At 31.7% G+C, this 26,146-nt stretch overlaps 1 protein-coding gene across 1 annotated transcript in view; it reads left to right on the top strand.

Annotated features, from left to right (window-relative positions):
- The window catches only part of LOC114343904 (uncharacterized), an 80,802-nt gene that overhangs the window by 9,785 nt on the left and 44,871 nt on the right, over positions 1 to 26,146 (top strand). Inside the window, exons 2-3 of the mRNA XM_028294754.2 lie at positions 25,322 to 25,394; positions 25,450 to 25,617. Coding sequence (XP_028150555.1) covers positions 25,322 to 25,394; positions 25,450 to 25,617 — 241 coding nt within the window. The remainder of the gene's footprint in view (positions 1 to 25,321; positions 25,395 to 25,449; positions 25,618 to 26,146) is intronic.

Raw genomic sequence — 26,146 nt, 5'->3', positions numbered from 1 at the left:
TCTTTTTTTATTCATTCGCTGATGTTGGACAATAAAAAAAAGTTAGGTACTTTAACAACTAGCTATGTTTTTCATTACTACAGGGTGTTTTTAAATAAGTATGGCGAACTATAAGGGGTAATTCTGCATGAAAAAATAATGACAGTTTGCTTTATAAACGTATGTCGTTTCTGATATAGAGGGTGTTAAAATTTTTCTTACAAACACACGATTTATTTATTGCTTTAAAACCGGTTGAGATATGCAAATGAAATTTGGTGGGTTTTAAGACGTAGTTGTTGCACACTTTTTGACATACAATTATTAAGAATTTAATATTCACCATTGGCGTGCATACAGGTACTATGATCGGTTTTATTACCTGTATGGGCGCCAATGGCGAATATTAAATTCTTAATTGTATGTCAAAGAGTGTGCAATAACTACGTCTAAAAACCCACCCAATTTCATTTGCATATCTCAACCGGTTTTAAAGAAATAAATAAATCGTTAGTTTGTAAGAAAAATTTTTAACACCCCGTATCTTGGAAACGAAGCATTTGTGGACATATTTATGTTTATAGAGCCAAGGATATTTCTTTCGATAATGAGTTATTTGCGAAAAACCGTCTAAAGCTTTTTTTTTGTTGAAAAATGAACGTATTCACCCACATGTAACTCGAAAAGTATTGACTAAATGAAAAAGCTCTATAGAACAAAAGTTGCTTAGAATTGGTCATTTTATCCAAATTTTGAACGTATGTTTTTTCACCTCCGAGGAGGAGTGGTACTCACACTCAGGACAAAAGCACACATCGGCACAATATCACTTTTTTTTGTTTGACATACCAAATGTACGCATGCCAAATTTCAGCAATTCAAGCGGTTGCCGGTTCCTTATAAATTTAGAGGTTTTGCAATATTGTACTAGGGATGGGAAAACCTACCGGTTATAACCTAAAACCGGTTTTTTACTCCGCAATAATCGGTTTTTCCGGTTGTTTTTTTGTCCCGGTTATAACCGGTTATTTAATTTTAAAGTAATAACAGGTGAACACCGGATAAGTGGAAAAAATAATGAATTCGGAGAAAAAATAAGAAAATCTTTCGCCGCTCGCACGCGAACGATTACGTTTAAGCTGACTGAAACCGATTTGACAACACTGATGACTGATATCAATTCGAATGGAGTACCGCAAAGTAAAGAGCAATGTAATTGTAACCTACTGGGTATTAGCTATTGACTAAAAAAACGAAAACAGGTTTTTGGAATAACCGGTTTTTTTGACCGGTTATAACCGCCAGGTTAAACCGTAGGTAAAAAAAAACCGGTATAACCGAAAACCGGTGTTTTGTCAACAACCACCATCCCTATATTGTACCGTGAGTGAATGTACTAACAGAAGTTCACATACTTCGAAAGTTAAGCCTATTAATTTATTTACCAGTCTAACAAGAGCAAAATCGTAAACTCGTGTCTTATCTTTTTTTGTAGTAATAAATAAACTGCTACTATCTAGTAGTAAACTGTTGACAAACACATTTACAGTCGTCATAAGTCGTAGAATAAAAATGGTTCGTGTATTAAGATATTGATGATGATCGGTTTAGGAGATTATTTTCGAACAGCATCAATAAAGTTGAATGTTTTCATATTAAAGGAGTGTGTATTTCCATTTTTCTTACACGGAAACTTGACTTGTGAACAGTAGTCAGATTTACTAAATAACCAAATTATTTTTGCACTTCAACAGAATAGCCGGTTACCAAAAATGATGTAGTTTCAACAATATGGAGGATTTCCCTACTATTATCGACGGGTTAAAAATTTATAAATCGATTGATTGGACGTAAAGGATTTATAGAGTGACCGGTTCATTCTCCGGACCTTAATCCGTTAGATTTTTATCATTGGGGTTCTCTAAAATTACGTGTTTACATTAGGCGATTAACATGTTTGCAGGATTTAAAGCAAAGAATTTTATTGATAAATGTGAACCAAAACATGAAGAAAGCTGGGAAAGAGTCACTCACTAATTTAATAAGAGGCTTGCACATTGTCAGCAAATGAACGGGGAGTATTTTGAACATCTTTTTAAAATCATTAGTCTCACTGGTTTTAGTAAGTAAATGTAACTATTATTTACCTGTAAAGTGATTTATTTTTCGTTTTAACAAAGTTTTCAAGAAAACAAACAGAGTGGCCCATTTAAATTATAGACCAGGACAGATCTGTAAAAAAAACGTGTATTTTTGGATGTGAGAGGTGGCATTCGGATTTTTGCAGATAAAGTTAGGTGACACCTTTAGTAATAATAATTGACTTATGCTCCTTCCCATATATGCCCGGAACATTAATAAAAAAATTAAAATATTTAAAAATTTCGAAAAACATCGATTTTTTTTCTGCTTTCTTTAACGGTTCGTTTTGGAACAAAGTGGTAAAGAAATAAAATAAAGATAATTGAATTTTATATGATATACGACTGGTCAAAAATGTCTTAAGGTATTACCTTTTCTGCAATATAGCAATAAATACAAAATGAGGGGGCAAAATACGCCTGTTGTTATTAAATGTTTCTTAACCACTTTGGTGGCATTTAGAACCTTAGTATCCTTATAGCTTACTTAAATGGTCTACCACATTTCATTAAAATCGACCTAATAGATTTTGCATAATAAATTTGCAATATAAATGTTTTTAAAAAAGTTAAAAATTTTTAAAATCTTTCTGAACAAAAAGTAGAGCATTTAGAAGTTGGATAATTTTTTTACATATAAAGAGGTGCTCTACCTATCTGATACACATTACAGAATTAAAATCGGATTATTTGAGGGGCCTCAGCAATGTTTTAAAGTTATAAAAAAATTTTTGGCTTATAATAGCTTTCTTTAATAACAAAAAAAATTAATTTTTGGCAATGCAAATAATTAAAACCGGTATATTTTGACTTAAACCTTCAAATGCTATCAGCATAATGGCTATTTTATTTTTTAATCAAAAGTTATTCTCGTTCAAAAATTGCAATTTTTCGATTTTTTGAATGTTCCACCGTGTTTATTTCGAAAACTATGCATCCTACGAAAAAACTTCTAAGAACATTTTTTGCTTAGAATTACCCAAGAAATACAAAAAATGTTTTATTTTGCGAAAAATCGATATTATGTAATTCCTCAAGTTCTTTGTTTATAACAATCTTATCGACATCCGGATCAACTGTTACCCATAAAATTCGTGTTCTACGGGTCAAAATACATAAAAAAAACTTGGGTAAGTCCATCTAAATAAAGGAAACCGTAGCACCCTCTCCTGGACACAGCACTAATTTGTTTATAAACCAAAAAATTGTTTATAATTTTAAAACATTGCTGAGGCTGCTTAAATAATCAGATTTCAATTCTGTAAAGTGCATTAGATAGGTGGAGTGCTTCTTTATATTATGTAAAAAAAATTGACAAATCTTTGTATGTTCTAGTTTTTGTTGTGCAAGATTTTAAAAAATTTTAATTTTTTAAAAAAAGTTTAGATTGCAAAAAAATTATGCAAAATCTAGTAAATCAATTTTAATGAAATTTGGTGGACGGTTTTAGCACATTACAAAAATTTTCTAAACGAATTAGGAAGGTTCCAAGTGTAACCCAAGTGATGGAAAAACATTGAATAAGGACAGGCTTGTTTTGCCCCCTTATTTTATATTTATTGCTATTTTGCAGCAAGGATGTTAAATTAAGACATTTTTAACTAGTCGTATCTGATAGAAAATTTAATTATCTTTGTTTTATTCCTATACAACTTTGTTCCAAAATAAATCGTTTTAAAGTTATAAGCAGTAGAAAAAAAAACGAAATTTTTTGAAATTTTTAAATATTTTATTTTTTTTATTAATGTTCCGGGCATATTTAAGAAGGAGCATAAGTCAATTATTATTAAAGAAGTTATCACCTAACTTTTTTCGCAAAAATCCGAATGCCACCTCTCACATCCACCTAAAAACAGATCCTTCCTAGTCTATTAAATAAGTTGAGGTATACCTATCTACCGGAAGTAGAGTAGTACAAAAAATATGGCAATGCCGTATTTTTTACACCAGAAACGTACAGTTGTTGTTGACGTAGGTACCAGAATGGGTACGTCAACAAATAGAGTTGTCGAATTTGGGACAATACTAATCCAGACGAGATCAAAGATCTAATGTCCGGATGGGTCTTATGCATCCTGAAAAGTCACTGTTTGGTTGGAGTTTTGGTTGGCGGTGTCAACGATCCATATTTATTTAAGAACGACGTTGGCCAGACCATCATCGTCAACGGCGAATGTTATAGGCCTATGATTATCAACTTAGTTTGGCATGAATTAACTGATATGGATACAAGCGATATGTGGTTTAAAGAGGACGGTGTCGCGTACCATACACCTCATGCCACATTCTAAAGTTTTTTTAAGTCATGTAGACTTAGGCAAATATGCAAATAAAAAGGTATAAAATATGCGCATAAATATGCAGTATTTTACCCAAAAATATGCATGTAATTAAAAAAATATTTACAGTATTTTTTTATTTACAAACATATTTACAATATCTCCACATGGTGTATTAATTAACATGTATATATTGTTCTAACTAAGCTAATTAATTAAATATTTAAGTATTTTAAGACATAAATAATTGATATTATTTCGAATTTTGGTAGGGGAGACCGGGGCAAAACGAGGCTCGGGGCAAACCGGGAAATGCATCGGTGTGCATAACTTATAGTCGTCATAATATCGGCAATAGCACCATTCGAACGAACGTGCGTTGACTCACTTCAGTCATTTATTACAGATATAAAATCCGTTTGATTTTGTTTTGTTAAAAATTTTGGTTATATTTATAGAAGTGCTATAAGATCAGGAAGCAAGTTTTATCACGTTTTTCATTAAAATATGATAGATATATTACTGAATTTTAATATTGTCGGCTGTGAACCGTTTTATATCTTTTACGTTAGAAATTACTAATTTTATTTGAAATGATGTCTGTTGGGGCAAAGCGGTCGGGGCAAGACGGGATATTATCCCCTTTTGCCCCGCTCTCCTAAATTGCCACCACTTTACAGCATTTAAACTTTGTAAGAAGAATCTGACTAAAACTGAAACTAATAAAGAAAATCAAAGAAAACTAAAGAAGAAAACGAGATGGACACTGACTCATCAGAAGATGATGAAGATTGTGGATGCATCTACTGTGGATACCTACTTATATTTGCAGTCAACTGAAGGATGGGTAGTGTGTAGTGTCTGCCATGGATGGGCTCATAATTCCGGCGAAGGTGTTGAGGATGGAGACGAAGGTACTCATATTTGTGAACTCTCCCAACCTGACTAAAATACATTCCCATTTTGCTCCGTAGCATTTCCCATTTTGTCCCGTAACCGGGGCAAAATGGGAATTTCGGACTGATAAGTTAAGTTCTTTATAACCAAATAACTAATCAATTTGGATTTTAAATAAAGTAAGTTGTATGAAGTTTTATAGCAAGTGATCCTGTCTGATTTTGTTATTTTTTAATACACAGTTTAGTTTTCTTTCTATGATTTTTTCTTTCTTAAGTATCCCGTTCTGCCCCGGTCTTCCCTAACAATAAATAATTATCAAATGCTGTTCAAAATTTTCTAAAAAATACTTATGGCTTCTATCTGATAATAGTTGGTTCTAAATTAAGTGCTTCGAAAAATGTCCCAGCTAGTACTTGAACCACTTGAGAAAGAATCTGGTAATAACCACTGTTTTTTCCATGGTTGCTTTAAATTTTTGAAAAATTTTCTATCCAATATGTATTGACAATGACTCAATTTTTTTTATTTAAAATGTACTGTCTAACAATGATAATAATTTGGAGGATTCTAATTGAGTAATAGTTTTCTGAACAGAACTATAGTTTTATTTTATGAATGACACCACGACACTGAACTGTCTATTTGCGGCATTTTCAAAGCACAATAATTATTCACAATTACGAAGACACGTGTTCACGGCTTATTTTACAACAAAAGGAAATGGGCCGTTAAAATAAAAATTTTTACCTAGAGATATAAACTGGCTGATTTTGGAACCTTTGTAACCAAAACGTGACAAAACTGTGTACATATAATAAGCCGCTCTTTTATTAGTTACTACATTCAGGTACCCAAAATATGATTAAGTACCAAGAGATTACAAAATAAAATTAAATATTAAGATTTCCAAGCTACTTGTTACAGTAATATAAAAATACATGTATAGTTACAACCAAAATTGGAAATTTTTGCATTTTTTATGCATTATATGCAAAATATGCAATTTGCATATTTGCCTAAGTCTAGTCATGGGTATAAGCCAATAACACAAATAAATAAAACATCTAATAAATAAAACATTTCCTTGATATCTCTAAATTTAAAGACAGAAAGCGCTTAATAAAGAAAGATCATATATTTATGTTTACTTGATGGGACGAACCGCAAAAGACATCAAAGAACCTTTTAGGAGCTCGAAGAAAATGCGAAACAATAGGACTGGCCGTCAACGTAGATAAAACTAAAGGTCTAAGATAAGCAAGGAAACTTGCAGAATTTAACAGTAGCCGACGCTAATATTGAGGTAGTAAAACGGCTTAGATACCTGGGTGAATTGATAATTGAGGACGGCAGAGAGGGAGAGGAGGAGGAAATACGGAACCGGATAATGCTGGCTACTGGGGAACATCCATAAACTACGTCGTTGAAAAGGGGGAGGGGGGACTTTGCTTATTACGACGGTATACGACAGGGGGGAGGGGGTCATGAGTGCACATCCGACGTCGTTTGAAGTTCACGAATATAAAAAATATATCCTATTTTAGAATTAAAAAAAAATAGTAGATATATTATTTTTATCGCATACTTTTCATTTTGTTTTTATCACTCACAGCCTTAATAATATTGCTAGCAGTTTTATACAGACTAACAAACAATAAAACATTGTTCTAAGTCTTTTCACAAACGCTTCTTTTCAGAACAACGTCTGAAAGCAATAATAATTAAACTGTTCACTTATTTACTGAATACTCTGTGTGAAACAATTCTACAAGAATGAATGGAAATAAAATATTCTATTCTATTTAGTTAGTACATTGTATTTATTTATACTTAATATAAGAAATGGCATTGGAATCAAAACAAAACAAATATTTATATGATGCATTTAAGATTTATATGATGCATTTAAGAAAGCATAGGAACTCCGATAAAAGTGTTGTATTTTGTCCCAATAAAGCTAATTATTAGTTGTACAGTGAACTGAGAGAAAAAAGTAAGCGGATATTAATGAGCTACATAGTAATACCATTGTTTATATAGGAATAGTTGGTCAGCCCAATAGGAAAATTTGTTTGATTTAAATTGAGACAGTCACCAGATGTCCCCACAATTTCTGTCAGGGCCGCAACGTCAAAATGCATAGACACCAAGTTGGATACAATCCTATACGCTCTGAGCTTCGCTGGTGTCGCTCCTGGCGGATTACTAATTCAACTTTCACTGGTAATTTTTAAATTTATTATTTAATTGTTATCGCTTAATATTTACAACGCAAAAAAGTAATTAAATTGTAATCGATTTTTTTAAGATTTTGCTAATCATTTTGACGTTCTATTGATAAAATATGAATTTCTTACTTCGGATACTTTCACAATTATCGTGTAGATGGCGCAGATTAATTTATAATTACATATTACGAAACAATAAAAAAACTTAAATTCAGCATTTAAAACGTAAGTATATTTAACGTAAAAATATATACCACAGCTTTGACCAACTAATATTTTTTACAATTAATGTTTTTAATTTTAATTTTAAATTAATCACTTTGACATTTATGTCAAATTTCCGGTAAACGTTTACAGACTTGCCACTACTGGCGCTCGCGAATTTGTAAATATCCCCTCTACGTACGAGCTCACAGCGTATAGGGCTTTTCATTCGCAGTCATTTGTTTCGAGCTTCTGTCATATGTCGTATAATCCGTGTATATTAATATTATACACAGATTATACAATATATGACAGAAGCTCGAAACAAATGACAATCGATGAAAAGCCCAATTCATAACACCCCAACTATACATATTAAGAAAAATAAATATACAGGGTGCCCCGAAAAGAGTGGTCATAAATTATACCACAGATTCTGGGGTCAAAAATAGGATGATTAAACCTCACTTACATATTTACAATAGTGCACACAAAGAAAGTTACAGCCCTTTGAAGTTACAAAATAAAAATCGATTTTTTTTCATATATCGAAAACTCTTAGAGATTTTTTATTGAAAATGAACATATGGCTTTATTATGGCAGCAACATCTTAAATAAAAATTAAAGTGAAATTTGTGCACCCCATAAAAAAATTATGGGGGTTTTGTTCCCTTAAACCCCCCCCAAACTTTTGTGTACGTTCCAATTAAATTATTATTGTGGCACCATTAGTGAAACACAATGTTTTTAAAACTTTTTTACCTCTTAGTACTTTTTCGATAAGCCACTATTTATCGAGATATTTTGTATATTTGTCGAATCCACCACATATTTGTATATGATTAAGTACGATTATAGAGACCTGTTAATATTCTGAAAATTTATTTATAATTTACATTTTTAGATATATTTTGGAAAAGAAGCCACATCTCGATAAAAGGTGACTTATCAAAAAAAGACTAAGAGGCAAAAAAGTTTTAAAAACACTGTGTTTAACTAATGGTACCAAAATAATAGTTTAATTGGAACGTACACAAACAATTGGGGGGCTTAAAGGAACAAAACACCCATCAAAATTTTTATGTAAATATATTAAAAAATAAGCCGCATCTCGATAAATACTGGCTTATCGAAAAAATATTAAGAGGTAAAAAAGTTTTAAAATCGTTGTGATTAACTAATGATACCACAAAAATTAATTAATTGGAACGTACACAAAAGTTTGGGGGGTTTAAGGGAACAAAACCCCCATAAAATTGTTATGGGGTGGACAAATGTCACTATAATTTTGTTTTAAGATGCTCCTGCCATAAGAATGATACATGTCCATTTTCAAAAAAAAATCTCTAATAGTTTTCGATATATTGAAAAAAATCGATTTTCATTTTGTAACTTCAAAGGGTTGTAACTTTTTTTATAAGCACATTTGTACTAGGTAAGTTAGGTTCAATCGAACTATTTTTGACCCTAGAATGTGTGGTATAATTTATGACCAATCTTTTCGGGACACCCTGTATATGGAAGAATATATTTAGAAATTTAATTAATAATGTCATGCTACTATACATTATACAGGGTATTAGTAAATAAGTATGAAACATTTTAAGAGTTAATTCTACATGAAAAAATAATGTCGGTTTGCTCTATAAACATACGTGCGCAAATGCTTCGTTTCCGAGATACGGGGTGTTGAAACTTTTATTTCAAACTGCCCATTTATTTATTGCTCTAAGACCAGTTGAGTAATGAAATTGGGTAAATTTTAGAAGGTAGTTATTTCGCATTTTTTGACATACAATTATGAATTTTGTATTCATCAGTAGCGCGCCTACGGGTAATGGTCTGAATTTTTTTAAAGAAAAAAATAGTACGCCACTGAGATATTTCAAATTAAAAATTATTTTTAAATTCCACGTCTACTTTGTGATAAAAAAACCTTTCTCTGCCTTTTTTTCATATGGTGCACCGTCTTTATGCAGACAAATAAAACATCTTGACCCGTATTTTTCATTTTTTTAATACATTATCAAGAAATATCCAATATTACAATACTGAACTGGAACAATAACAGAAAATATTACTAATAAGATTTTAACTAGGCGCAGAGCTACAACAAATGTTAAAAATGACCTCCTTTAGAGGTTACAGAAGAATTTTATATTCATCATTGGCGCGCGTACGGGTAATGGTCTGAATTTTTTTAAGAGAAAAATAGTACGCCACTGAGATATGTCAAATTAAAAATTATTTTTGAATTACTGGTTTAATTTACGACACCTTTTTGCCTTTTTTTCACATGCGGCTCCGGTTTTTTGCAAAAAAATAAAACATCTTAACGTTTACAAAGTATTTGAACTAAGTTTCTATGCGTATGGATATGGAAACTACCTCAAATACTTTGTAAGCGTTAAGATGTTTTATTTTTTTGTATAAAAACGGCGCCTTGTATGAAAAAAAAGGCAAGAAAGATTTTTTGTCGCAAATTGAACGAGGAACTCAAGAATGAATTTTAGTTTGACATATCTCAGTGGCGTACTATTTTTTCCTTAAAAAATTCAGACCATTACCCGTACGCCTCACAATGATGAATATAAAATTCTTCTGTAACCTCTAAAGAAGGTCATTTTTAAGATTTGGTATAGCTCTGCACCTAGTTAAGATCTTATTAGTAATATTTTCTGTTATTGTTCCAGTTTAGTATTATTATATTGGATATTTCTTGCATAGGCGTAACCAGGGGGGTTTTGGGGGCTTTTCAGTAGTTGTGACCCCCCCCTTAGGATCATTCTGGTTACGCCTATGATTTCTTGATAATGTAGGTATTAAAAAATGAAAAATATGCGTCAAGATGTTTTATCTTTTTCTGCATAAAAACGGTGCACCATATGAAAAAAGGCAAGAAAGATTTTTTATCACAAATTAGACGTGGAATTTAAAAATAATTTTTAATTCGAAATATCTTAGTAGCGTACTACTTTTTTCTTTAAAAAATTCAGACCATTACCCGTAGGCGCGTCAATGATGAATACAAAATTCTTAATTGTATGCCAAAAAATGCGAAATAACAACCTTCTAAAATTCACCAAATTTCATTTTCATCGCTCAACTGGTCTTAAAGCAATAAATAAATTGGCGGTTTGAAATAAAAATTTCAACACCCCGTATCTCGGAAACGAAGCATTTGCGGACATATGTTTATAGAGCAAACCGGCATTATTTTTTTACGTCGAATTAGCCCTTAAAATTTTTCATACTTATTTACTAACACCCTGTGTATACAGTGATGAGCGCGGTAATAACCGGCAAAAGAGCGCAAAAGAAGGAAAACGTGATACATTGCGAAACAAAAAGAGATGAAACTAGTGGAGATGGAAATGATCGTTATAAACGGATAAATTACATTACATATTACATTACATAGTTTCCCACCTTTAGACGTATCAAAGGCGTATGACAACTGCCATTGTGACAGTAAAATTTTATAAAATACTCCTGTCAGAGACGTCTAAAGGTGGGAAACTATGTAATGTAATGTTAATTTATACGTTTATAACGATCATTTTCACCTCCACTACTTTCATCTCTTTTTGTTTCGCAATGTATTAGGTTTTCCATCTTTTGCGCTATTTTGCCGGTTATTAGCGCGCTCATTAATGTATAATAGCAAATAGCATGACATCATTAATTCAATTTCTAGATATATTCTTCCAGATATACTTATTTCTCTTAATATGTATGCGAGTTGGGATGTTATGAATAGGATCGTATCCAACTTGGTGTCTATGCATTTTGACGTTGCGACCCTGACAGAAATTGTGGGGAAATCTGGTGACTGTCTCAATTTGAATCAAACAAATTTTCCTATTGGGCTGACCAACTAGTAATACTGATTTGGATACATTCGTAAATAAACTTGGAGAGCGAACTTTGAAAAATCCGGAAATAAAATCCAATTTTAAAAAAATCTCTAAAAGAGGGGTCATGAGTTGCAATTGCGATGTCGGTATGAGGGGGGAGTCAACTGTAAACGACGCTTTACGACGGAAGGGGGAGGGTATTAAAAACTCCAAAATTTTTACGACGTAATTTATGGATGTTTCCCTGGCTAATAAAGCATACTTCTCTCTGTCGCAGGTATGTGGTTCGAAAAATATCCATAGGGAAACAAAGTTCAAAGTTTATAAAACTATCATAGAATCCATATCAACATATTATGGCGTAGAAACATGGACCATGACAGACAGAAACGACATCTTATCAGTATTAATACTTTTGAAAAACAATATTCTGAGAAGGATATTGGGACCCATCTGCGACAATGGTTACTTACTTACTTAAGCCGTCCTCTTGTACCTTACGGTGTCGAGGAAAGTGGAGAAATGAGACGTCTCCATGCCTTTTGGTCGGTAGCTAGTCTTTCTGCTTCTCTCCACCCAATATTTTTTTTCCGCAAGCCTTTCCAATATTTGCATTCCACGTTCTTGCTGGCCTGCCACTTCGTCGTTTGTTGTCAGATGCCGCTTTCCATACCCTCTTTACAGTTCTGCCTTCACTCATTCTCGCCATATATCCGAACCACGATAACTCTTTCGTTTCAAGTCTGTCTAAGATCCTTCCAACACCGCACCTTTCACGTATGTCTTCATTTCTTATACGATCAAGTCTGGTCACCCCGGATACCGCACGTAAATATCGCATTTCGCATGCTTGAATTTTACTACGGATGTTGTCGTTCACTGTCCACGTTTCACTACCGTAGAGTAGCACCGGCTCGTATACGGTTTGAAATACTTTCATTTTTGTTTTCAGGCTTTCTTTCTTCCTAATAAAACTTTTATTTAGTGCACAGTATAATTTTGTTGCACTCATTACCCTGCTGTTTATTTCTGGTTCTATATTTCCTTGTCCATTCATTGTTGATCCTAGATACTTGAAGTCCTTAACTTGTGTAATGGTCTCATTATTCAACTTAACATTTATATTTTCTTGTGTTTTCGATATTACTAAAGCTTCTGTTTTTTCAATATTTATTTTCATCACAAATTTCTTAAAGGCTTCATTCCAAACATTCACATTCACTTGCAAGTCTATTTCTGATTTTGCCAGGTCATCGGCATATATCAACTCTGGCACGTAAACTTGTTGAAGTTTATTCCAACCCTAGTTCTTTTTACCTTACCCCTGCATTCTTTTGCAATTTCGTCCATAAGAGTGATGAATAACAATGGACTCAGAACACGACAATGGTATATTGAGAAAAAGGTTCAGCCACGAGTTGCATCAATTTTACAAAGAACTCTCAAAGATACAAAGGTTGCGCTAGTCAGGTCACCTTATAAGAATGACGGAATCTAGTAGAGCTATAACGGGACGTCGCCCAATAGGAATAGCACGAAAGAGGTGGATAGACGAGTTGAGAACCGATAGTAAAGAAATATTGAGGGTGGATAACTGGAGGAGGGCAGTCAGGGACAGAGATATTTGGAGGCAGAGCTGGGGAAGGCCAGGGCCCAACTTGGGCTATACCGCCATATGAGAGAGAAAGAGAAAGAGAGAGAGAGAGAGAGAGAGAGAGAGAGAGAGAGAGAGAGAGAGAGAGAGAGAGAGAGAGAGAGAGAGAGAAATATTTATCTTTAAGGTTCGTTTACGCTTACTCTCATTATTTCCTGATCTTTTTCATAAAAATCAGTTTTTGTGGACAAAATAACAAACTTTCTTTGATCGTTTTCTATATTTCAAAGAACGCCGTATTTTGTTTGCAATCTTAAAAAATTAGATAATTATAAATTATTTGATAATTATTTGTACATTCATTAAATGTCTACTACAATATTTTTTTTAATATGATATAAATGTGTAGGATAATTTGAGAAAGGAAGGTTCATTGCAAATAAAAATAGTAAATTTACTACTTATTCTGTCTTACTTAAAATAACAATAATTCTCATCAAAAATTTCCTGATCCAAAAATATAGTTAGGTACCTACTCAGAACTTTTAATATAACCAGACCATAATTGACCAATTTCTGGCAGTCGAAACCCCAAGTAATCCAGTGGACATTTAACAGTATTTAAAGATATATTTTAAAATCTTCTTCCCTTAAGTTGTGATTCCGACGTCTAATTTTTATAACAGTGTTTGGAGGGTCTTTTTTTCCTTTGTTCTCTTCCTCTTATCACCCATTCTATCAACGTGGTCTCTCCATGCTCTTTTTCTTACTCTAGACCAGCGATACTCAAAATGTGTGTTCCGTGGAACCCTAGGTTTCCGCGATACCCCTGTAGGGGTTCCGCGAGAATTTAGAAAAAAATTCAAAACACCTCTCTCTTGGAACAACATCTTCTACCGAAGCCGAATGTTCGAAAGCAGTACGCGCGGAGTATACAGCAATTACCGGTCAAGACGATTATGCAACGATGTCAGTTCCACGGTTTTAAAGGCGAAAAATAGGAAGTGTGATGACACAGTTTCGGATTTGTTGATTCCAATGGCTCACCTATCTGCATTTTATGTAGTAAACTGTTTCCTAATAGTTCCAATGGCACCTGCTAAGTTGCGGAGACATTTAGAAACTGTACACCCCGAGTCCAAAAGCAAGAATAAAGAATTTTTTATACATACGTAAAAAAAGAACAGTTATTGGAAAGTCAAAAACTATAATGCATGTAACCAAAACTTTCAATGAAAAGGCCACAGAGGCATCATATTATTTAGTTAGCTATCGCATTGCACAAGCAGGTGAAGCGCACAATATCGCTGAGAATTTAATAAAACCATGTGTGTTAGACATAACAAAATGTATGCTCGACGAAAAATCTGCAAAGCATCCTTCTACTGTACCGCTATCGAACGATACTGTTTCACGACGTATTCATGATCTGGCCAGCTACGTCAAACAAGAACTACCTAGTTACACGTCTACAAAAAACACGAATCGCCTTGCAAATAGATGAGTCTACTGATATCGCTGGTCTGGCTATCTTGTTGGTTATTGTGAGATATCCATATGAAAGTTCTTTTGATGAAGACATGCTTATGTGTTCACCGCTGCCCACAAACACAACCGGAGAGGAAATTTTTAATAAATTAACTATGTTTTTTGAGGAAAATTCCACACCTGTAATTTTGAACCAATCAAAATACGTTATTTTGACAGATCACCATGGCAACGGAGGTATTTTATCGGAAATTTTTTGCTCGTGGGGTACCCAACAGCGAATTATAGTGGAAATTTTTTGACGTTTACAATAACAGAACATTTTTGACAGACTGGTTTTTATTTGTTTACATAATTTAGTTTTGATTCATTTTCTATCACTTGTAGTTACTCAAAACTTATGTAAAATTGAAGAATATACTATTTTCTATCTTGAAATGGTATTCCCATGCAACTACAATGAGTAGAAATTACGAATTTGAAAGCCTAAATAATTGCTGACAAAGCTATGGCGCGCTATTAATCTGTTCATGCAGCTTTGGATTTTCAAATGCAAATTTGGTGTGGAATTTTCTTACCGAATACCACGCGAAGTCAAATTAATATCCGGAAATTTTTTTTGATCATGAATATTTTTAGAAAATTTCCCTCGTCTGCGACTCGGGAAATTTTCAAAATATTCATGATCTCAAAAAAAATTCCGGAAATAATTTGACCTCTAGTGGTATTACTAGTGAAAATAATCTCAGTTGGAACGATTGCATTGACATTTGTACAGATGGGGTCAAGGCGATGACAGGTAAAACAGCAGGATTGGTGTTACGAATAAAAAATAAGTCTCATTGTTCACTGTTCAGGTTGACCATCGACATTTAATAAACTACGTAAGAGGCATCAAAACATTTCATTATTATTGTTGTTTGATATAACGAAATCCGCTTATAACGAGATTATTAGTCCACCATTTCAGTTCTCGTTATAGAGGGAGTCTACTGTAGTTTAAACCACCTAAAAAACCTAGTTTGAACCCTGTTGTGAGAAATTATTCATACATTTAAATACTAGACCAAGTTATTAAATGGAAATGTCATGGGTACCACAAAATTTGCGCCTCTCTTTAAAACCCGTTTGAAAAGAATACAATGCTTGCAAAGCCCTGCCTTCAACTTTGGCGAGTAGACTAACCATGAGTTTGTGTCGAACCAAGTTTTTACTTTAAAATCTTAAAAAGGAGCGCCCTTTATTTTTGCAGATTTAGAATCCTTATGAAAAATAAGTCACATATATTCCAAACATTTTTAGAATCGTTGATAGATGGCGCAAATAAATCGCATTTTTCGATTATAGTCAACATCCGTCAACAATTCTAAAAAAAGTTTCGGATAAATGTTACTTATTTTTTGAGAAGGAAACTCAATCTGCAATAAAAAAACGGGGGTTCCTATTTAAGATTTTAAAGTTAACTCTCACCCCACCTCCAGAGTGTGGAATGAAAAATCCCCCCCCCTGCCCGTGTGTATGGGCGCCTATGGTGTTATGTAAGTAAGTAATAAGTAACTGTTACATTGGAATTTGATTACTTATGCTTATTAATAAAAAATACACTTTTAAAATCTATTGTTTTATTGTAGCGTTCCGTTAAGTATTTTGCTTTCCAAAAGGGTTCCGTCACCAAAAAAGATTGAGAACCGCTGCTCTAGACCATTTTACATCTTGAATGTCACATATTGTCATGGTATACTGCTGCTCACTCTGTCTCTATATTCTCTCACTCAATCTATCTCTATTTCTTATTTTATATTTTAAATTGCTTGTAATATAGACGTCATGACTTTATAAATTGCTAACTTACATCTTCTGGATTCTCTCCATCTTTTTATTGACGTTTTCTGAACAGAATCATATTTATTTGTTTTGCTAATATTTAAAACTTGTACAGTTGAACAAATAGTAGGTACTCATATTCAGATATTATCACCGCTTCACCTGCATAACAAATCATTTTAAATTTTGAAAATTCCTGGGTCTCGATTTCCAAATATTTTTCCCTGCAGGATGGCTTGTAGGAGTTCATATCTGGATTCATTTCGCATAATGTGTCATAATTATTCTAACTTTAGAGATTTGATGGTATCTCTCGGTTCTTCTGCATTCTTCTGAGAACCTCCTCATTTGTGATCCGGTCAGTTCACGGAATTTTGAGTATTCTCATAAATATAAAGGGTGAGGCAAATAAAGGGCCTATTAGAAATATCTCGAGAACTAAAGGCAACAGAATCATGAAAATTTGAATTATTAAGGGGTTTTAAAGAGTCATCTATTTAATGAAAATATTTTCATGTATTTGCTACTTCCGGATACCGGAAGTTGCTTATACTTTTATGGTACTTTTTTAATTCTTAAGCATTCCCTATAAATTGTACAGTAAGGGAAAAACCCCTTACTGTATAATATAATATGTATCAAAAAATGTATATAATTTTAAGTAATTTAGGTTGTTACAAGAAGATATTGTTTCTAAATATGCAAACAAAACGAAGGTTGATTAACGCAGTTTTGTTTATGTAACCTCGTAAAGGCTTACGTATAGTTTACTTTTCAAAGTCCAAATTATAAGGAGATATAAATAGCCCGCAGAGGAATTATCATAAATGAATATAGTATTGTTATTATCAAGATCGTTACTATGCTAGTGACCCGTCCTACAAGAAGGGTGTCCTGAAGGACCACCCCGCGAAACAACATCTTAGTAACCTTATGTTGATTGATGTTGTAAACCGTAAATAAAGTTATAAAGTTAAAGTCAGTGTTTCAACTCGACATTCCAACCCTGCAAGATTACCATGGCAATCTACCAACGTAGCACCAACGTAACAAAATAACTGCTTTAATTTGTGCTTAATTGTTAATCGCACCAACAATCTTAACTACGTAGGTATTTTGATAGCTAAACCAATATTGGTAATTTAAAGGATCAGTCTGGATTAATATGTGTTTATTTCTGAAAAATTATTTGTAATTCAATATTTTCACGGCCAACCTAATAAAATTTTACGTATTTTTTGTTGCAATTAATCACCATCAATCAATTTGTAGCTTGAATCACCAATAACTCACAAATTAAAGCAGTTAGGTATAGGGAATACTTATAAAATAAAAAAATACCATGAAATATCAATTCATTACAATACTAAAATACAGGGTGTTCCATTTAAGAAAACTCAGAAAATATTCATTCCGAGATTCGACCAACCCTGTATACTAAAACTTCAAAATTAGCTATACTAATAATTCTTAACAATAATAGACTATATTAAAAACCACTTGAACGTAAGCAGAGTTTTTAAAGTCAAACTATTACAATTCTACAGGGTGTGAATATTGCTACGAAATTAATAAAAAAAAAACGTAAATATCTCTTAAAATACCCTGTATAATATTACAAATCCTCATATTTTAAGAAAGAAGATATTGAGGAGAATCCAAAAATGTCAAAATATACAGGGTGTCCTATTAAAAACAACGAAGTTATAAGCAACTTCCGGTAGAACCGGAAGTTGAAAAGAGATGAAAATATTTTAATTTATTATATCATCCTTCAAAACCCCTGTATTCCAATTTTCATGATTCTGTTGCCTTCAGTTTTCGAGATATTTCTAATAGGCCAGTTATCTGCTCACCCTATGTAGTCACATCTCAAATGCTTTTCGTTTAAGGTCCATAACTCAACAACATAAAAAGGACAGAGAAGACGTAAGTAGCATCACAGCATTCTTACTTTTACACCAAGATATACTTTTATATTTTTATATGGCATGCTTCTTGAAGAAGGCCCCCATCCGGTTGAAGGTGGATTTGGAATATCTCTATAACTAAATAGTTGTATTTATTAACTGTATTTGTTGCTTGTTGTATCGAAAATTAATTGGTTATCTTTTTAATAGTTGCGTTAACATTTGGTGATCATCTTCAGTCTCGGCGACTAGTGGAGCGTCTTCTGTATAGCATATTATTTAGGTCACTCTGTTCTCCATTATGTACCCCTAATCACCTTAGCGTACTGCTATGCTATTACTGGTTGGTATACCTATAGGTATATTTAATATAAGAGATGTAAGACATCTTCGGCTTAGATGAGGACTTGGATATAGACTCATGGACAATAATTGTAATTAGAGATAGTCCAGGGCTCATCTGTTTTGAGATGGACGTTGAGAGGTGACTCAATTTTTTTTGCAGATATTGCTTAAAAATAACTCAAATAATAATATTTGAGTTATCCTCCCACTTAAAATGGTCCGGAACATTGTTTAAATAATCAAAATGTCAAAATATGAAGGAAAAATTCTATTTTTTTATTGGTTTTTTGAATATAACTTTAAAACTGTTCATTTCTGAGAAAAGTTGTACTGACATAAAAGTTGCGTAATTAAATTTACTATAATATAGGATTGGTTAAAAATTTAAAAAATAGTCACCCTTGTTGCAAAATAGCAATACTTGCGAAAAAACCATACAAAAACAAGTATTCGCATTTTACGTTTTTCAACCGTTTATGCTACACTTAGGACCTTCATATTTTACCCAGAAAAACTTTATGATATAGTAAAACAACACTGTAAATTTGATTAAGACCGGTTTAATAGATTTTGCAAAATAAATTTTGAAATCCAGCTCTCGCAAAAAAAATTCATTTTTTAAAAATGTTGCAGGACTGAAAATAAAGCAGATAGTAAGTTGAATTTTTTTTTTTACTTATAGAAGTGTACTGTACCTTTCATTTGCAATTTGCAAAATTAAAATCGAATATTACCACGGCGTCAGGAAATTTTTTAAATTAACATTAATTTTTGGTGCTGCGTGCAGGACAGCGGTGTTCGATTCACACAAGTTGATTTCCATCAAAATTTCTTCTAATCTTTATTTAATATATTATTTTCTTACTCTATATTTTGCTGCATTTTAATATTTTAATTCCACAAAAATCAACCTAATTTTATTATTGTTTGTGAAATATTGTTTAAACAATTGCATATGTTTAAAAATAATAAACTTCTATTCTCTAATAACTTCTAATAAGTTAAAATATATGAACAAAGAAAGTTTTTGCTAAAAAAACTGTTATTTCAAAAGATAGAGTATGTGTTTTTATTTTGCAATAAACAAATTTATTTATTTATATCGAAATGTAATAAAAATTAAAATGTATCAATCATTATCAAAGGTCATTGAAATGCCCAATCAGAGCAAACTATCCGCTGTCCTGCGCGTAGCACCAATAATTCATGTTTATTTAAAAAAATTCCTGACGCCGTGGCAGTTAATCGATTTTAATTTTGCAAATTACAAATAAAAGGTACAGTACACTTCTATACGCAAAAAAAAATTCAACTTGCTATCTGCTTTATTTTCAGTCCTGTAACAATTTAAAAAAACGAATTTTTTTTGCGAATGCTGGATTGCAAAATTTATTTTGCAAAATCTATTGAACCGATCTTAATGAAATTTACAGTATTGTTTTAGTGTATCATATAGTTTTTCTGGGTGAAATATGAAGGTCCTAAGTGTAGCATAAATGGTTGAAAAAACGTAAAATGCAAATACTTGTTTTTGTATAGTTTTTTCGCAATTATTGCTATTTTGCAACAAGGGTGACTATTTTTTAAATTTTTAACCAGTTCTATATTGTAGAAAATTTAATTATGCAACTTTTATGTCAGTACAACTTTTCTCGGAAATGAATACTTTTAAAGTTATAATCAAAAAACGAAGACAAAAATCGAATTTTTCCTTAATTTTTTGACATTTTGATTATTTAAACAATGTTCCGGACCTTTTTGAGAGGGAGGATAACTCAAATATTATTATTTGAGTTATTTTCAAGCAATTTCTGAAAAAAAATTTGAGTCACCTCTCAACGTCCAAATGTACTAATATTTTTACAGATCCGCCCTGGTCTAAGAAGCAAATCCCACTTGACATAAAAGCAAAAATAATAATTCTGCATTCAGAGTCGTATAGTTTGAAGTGTAGATATACAATATACATAAATCAATGTCATAAAAAATAAACTACTTTCAAATATTTAGGTTTAAAAATTAAATTGAAATATTTAATATATTTATTATTTGTCGGTCTGATAGCCAAGCGGCTCGAGGGGCTCGATCAACAAATCCAGTGGATGTGCGTTTGAGCCCAGTCCCGATGAATAGAAAAATCAACAGGCTAACGCAGTAGTATAACATTCTAAGGATCTACGGCTTAGTCTTGAATAATCAGCCTATGGGGGAGCAGTACGGCAAGGAACAACGCCTTGCGGCTCAGTGATACTCCTCCATAGATCCCTACCAAAAGGGCGTTGACGCCTAATAACGGTGTATATTTATAAAATATTTAGAAAAAAATCTGATCATATAATAGGGAACTTGCATAATTTTTTAAATTCAAAAAAAATGTTATAAATCACAACACAACATAATTTAAAACATGTATCAAAGATTAAAAAAGTTTTGTTTGTCTTTCGTTTGGCCCCTAAAGACGATTAAAAATTCAAATTAAAACAGGTGGTCCAAAACGCTTCGTGACGTCACTTGGTTTTACATTTACATTTTTCCAATAAAGTAAACAGAATTTTAAATTAGACGTTATAAACGTCAGTAGAAAATACATTTATGTGACGTTACAAGTGTTTTTGATCATTTGAACTATTCATAGAAAAATTCCTACTTTTACAAAATGGTTTTATTTTCAATAGTAAACCTTCGTTCCTTTCCTCCAAAAACAGTATAAAACTACAATTTTAACAAACTGGTATATATTATTACAATGACATACGATAAATGTCATTAGAATATAAATATTTTTGACTTATTCCACGACGATGAGCTTGCCAAATACCCAAGTAGGTGGAGGCCAATATACTAAAGAAGGAGAAGAAGAATATACCTAAATATAAGGTTGTGTCTAGGTATACGTTACCGTGTACGCAAATAAAAAAGTTAGAGTGTCAGTGATTTCTTACTTTTTATTTGTTTAGTGTTAGTTTTTAAATTAACTACGGAGTGTGACAATTATTTAGTTCTTTTAATGAGTTTAAGAACATTTTAAAACAGTACGAAAAAGATCATCATCAGCCTCTCTCAATCCACTGCTGGACATAGGCCTCCCCTGTTTGTCTCCAAAGTGTTCTATCTTGTGCTTTCTGTATCCAGTTTTTTGTTGTCTTTCGTAAGTCGTTGTCTTTCGTAAGTCGACGAAAAATATAAGAGACTATAAATTATTATATATTTTTTTTAGTTATAAATGAAATAGTATGTATTACCGTAAAAGATTAAAATAAAAAGAACACATAAAGCTTTGACAATAATAATTAACTTGTTCTGAAGCTATTATCCTTGTGGCATTTTTGTAATCAACTATTCTAAATGGGAACTAAGCCACAATTTAACCAAAAAATGATTTTATTAACGTTTCGACGTCTAAATCGGACGTCGTTGTCAAAATACAAAATATTATTAAATTCAACAAAAATGGTGTTGCTTAGTAAAAAATTTTTCTAATAATTTATTTAATCTGACTAATTTTTGTATTTTGACAATGACATCCGATTTGGACGTCGAAACGTTAATAAAATCATTTTTTTAGTTAAATTGTGGCTTATTTCCCATTTAGAATAGTTGATTATAATAATTAACTTACGTATAAAAATTATTTTAACAATATTTTTTACGTGTTATGTCAACTAAATACATATATTTATTTTGCTAACCTAAATATATACTTTAATATATACATTGATTTATTACAATTAAGTTTGAAACATCTGAATAGTTCTGCTTCCCTTCCTTTAACAAATATTTTTCTATCAAACACATGCTAAACATATCACAATAGCATGTACCAAAATATACAGTCACTGCGCATGCTAAATAATAATGTCACTGGCTTGATGAAGTTTAATTCGCGTGTACATACCTAACTTTTTTATTTGCGTACACGTTAGCGTGTACCTAGACACAGCGAAATATAACCATAATAATAACTATAGTTTATTTTTTAACCAGGAGGAGTAAACTAAAAAGACAGATTCATACCCAAGAAAGTCACTAGAATAATAACCAAATACATCTTCTTTTTTGGTTGATCTAGTCGGCCCTCAACGGTAATCCATAAATATTATATTAAATTAATAGGTCGCTAAAGAGTTACAAAAACAACTGCTTTTTATATTATAAAAGCAGACTAACAATCTAAAAATTAAAGGAATAACACAGAAAACACAAAAATCGCCGATATAATTTAATTAACCTATGAAATGTCACTAGTGTCAAAATTTGATAAATGTCATTAGTGTCAAAATTTTATAACAGTGGAGTAAACTTGCCTGCGGTTGGACCAATTAAAAACAGGCAATACACCGCGGTAAATTTGAATCACTCCTCTTGGTTAAAAAACAAATCATAATGTAAAACTATGTGACGTCACGGGTCGTTTGAACTATTTTATACCGCTGAAGACTTTAAATACGTATTTCTAAGTTATTACGAGTTTTTGAAGCGTGAAATTTTGGAAATCTCATTTTTAAACAAAACTGAACATTATTATGTAATAAAAAAAATTGTGCAAGTTCCCTATAGTCGAGTAAATAAAGCGGGAAAAATGGCAAAACCTCGCAATTTTTTCGTCCAGCATCGATTTGTACAAAAATTTGGGATTAGGCTCATTTCACCCTCTAGTTCATTTTCTATATTGAGCCGTTGTAGGCTTTTGGTTTTTTAAGGGTGAAAACCACCCCTAATTGTAAAAAATTATAAAATAACATTTTAAACTTTAATATTGTCAACATTTGCTTCTTATTAGTTACATAATAATTGTTTTATGCTTTAAGATATAATATCATAATATTTCAACCCTTAAAACCACCCTTGTTGAAGCTATATATAAAAAGTTTACTTATTCTAAAAGAATAATCTCGGTTTGCATTAATTTACATAAAAATTTGGGGTTAGGATCATCTTACCCTGTACTTCACATTCTTTATCATGCTCAAGGGTGTTGATTATTTTTAGGGGTGTAAACTACCCGTTATTGTCAAAAATTATATAAAAACATTGTAAACTTTAATATAGGTAAAATTTGGTTTTGACTGGTTAAATAATGGTTGTTTTATGCTTTAGGATAGAATGTCATAATATTTCAACCCTTAAAAACCACCCTTAATAACATTGCAATTTTTATAAGTAGACAATTTAATAGATCTATACAGAAAAAAAGTAGAATTAAAGAATTACAAAAACATTTATTTACACAAAAATACGAATTTACAAATATGTAAAAATACACATACAAATAGTTATTTAGTCATCATTCAGTATAAGAACGGGTTCTGTGGTATTATATACATTGAAAATGCTCTATAAGGGGACTATTCGAATTTTTCGAAAAAAAAAATTAGTTTTATAAGCATAGCTTCTTCATTTTTGGCGATAAAAAGTTTTTTCAATAATGGTTTTGTAGGATTTTTGAAGAAATATAAGACTGTGTAAATTAAATTCCGTAAGATCCCTTAATTTTTAATTGAGGTGGAATTAAAGGGCTCGAATAAGGGGGTGTTTGCTCGTAAATAGATGTTTAAACAGCTATATCTCGCTAACTGTTCACTGTAATGAAAATCTATGTATAAGAAAAATTTAGTTATTAAAAAAGCTACAATTTAGTAATCTATCATTTTTTTCGTATCTCCAGTATTTTCGGAGATATTTTGAAGAAAATGATAAAAAATGCGAAATTGTAAAAAATCAATTTTTCTTTAAACTCCAATTTTTCCAAAATTAGGTCTTTTAAATAGGTCAAACTTCATAAGTGTATTGATAATATAAATATAAAAGGAATTACAGAAAGGCGAAGACCAATTTTTAATTACAAGGGTGGTTAAGGGGTTGTTTTAACTGTTTTTTCGTAGAGAAAAACAGATACTGACTTTTTTTATCATAAGTTGCTCAATTTTTATGCTAGAAACTTTTTATTACTTTTTTTGAAAGACCTTATTGTATGCTTGAAAAAACATTATCTATGTTTTCCTGGAAAATTGCAAAGTTTTCCCGTTATTTGGCTTTGATTATTTCAAATTATGCATTTGGCGAAAAAAGCTAACTTTTAACATGCGGTATCTCGGTTTGTATTGGTCGTAAAAATATTGTAGAAAAACAGTTTCGTTTGTCTCACTAAAATATACAATTAATCATAAAATATACAATTTTGATATCTACAGTTTTTTTGATTAAATACATATTTTTCGAGTTATTCTCAAAAAACGCTCTAAAAAGTCGATTTTTTCGTCGAAAAACTGTTACTTTCAACCACAAATAACTCAAAAAATATTAGTTTTACGAAGAAAATGTAAAAAACATTTTTTTCTTATAATTACTTTTTACATCGATTTACATGGTTAAAATGTAATAAAAATTCCCACCCCCGAGATGGGGTGGCAACTACCCCCAAGGTTTTAGCGTACAGCAGCATGATATAGAAAATGATCCTTGGACTATCCCCTTCCTTCTGTGAACATTTCAAGTAAATCCATGCTGGACGAAAAAATTGCGAGTCAAAATGCTTCATTTCCTCGACTATAATAGCGTTCATGTGTTTTAGGCTTGAGTACATAATAGATGAAATAAAATCAACTGAACGAAAATATGTTGAAGACCTGGCTAAAGTTGTCAAGGTAATAGAGAAGTCTAGATATACTTTAAAATTACTGTTTTTTATTTTATTTTAAGACGTATAAACCATGGATTGAGAGGCATACTCCAGTCGAACTCAAGGACTATCACGGCTATTTATTTGGAAATATAGATAAAATTCATAGGAGGCAGAGAAAGTTCCTAGAAGACCTAAATAAATGTGGCAGAGATGTAAATGAAGTAGTAGGATGTTTCATAAAACACGTAGGTATATTATATTACATTGTTATTAATCCTAAATTGTTCAAAGAGATAATTGTTATAACTTACTTATAAGTAACGAAATCATCTATGGTTGGTACAGTATAAATCCCGACGCACGTCAATATCTACGTCAGAGATCTAAGTTGACATTGTTGTCAAATTGCAGAAAAATTCCTGAGTTCATTTTAAATCAAATATATTACATAATTATTGCAGAAGTGGATTATACAACAAAACAAATTAATAGTGAATATAAATAAAGAAAAACGTTAGAAGTAGAAAACAAGAATTAAGTGATAATCTTACTTTAAGGTAAATAATAAAAATCAAAAATTTACAACAAATACTTATAGAAACGTAGTCAAGGACGTTACAGTTGTAAACCGCTTCACAACAGGCAGCGACCACTGAATGGTAAAGGCTAAGATTCAAATTAACAGCCAATTTTAAACAAGAAAGAAAATCACAAACGTACAAAAAGTACTTAGATATGGAAAAACTTAGCCAAAATGAACATAAATATAAGAAA

This window comes from Diabrotica virgifera, chromosome 2 (assembly GCF_917563875.1).
Source record: "Diabrotica virgifera virgifera chromosome 2, PGI_DIABVI_V3a".
Taxonomy (NCBI): Eukaryota; Metazoa; Arthropoda; class Insecta; order Coleoptera; family Chrysomelidae; genus Diabrotica; species Diabrotica virgifera.
This window is presented reverse-complemented; position numbering and strand designations above follow the sequence as displayed.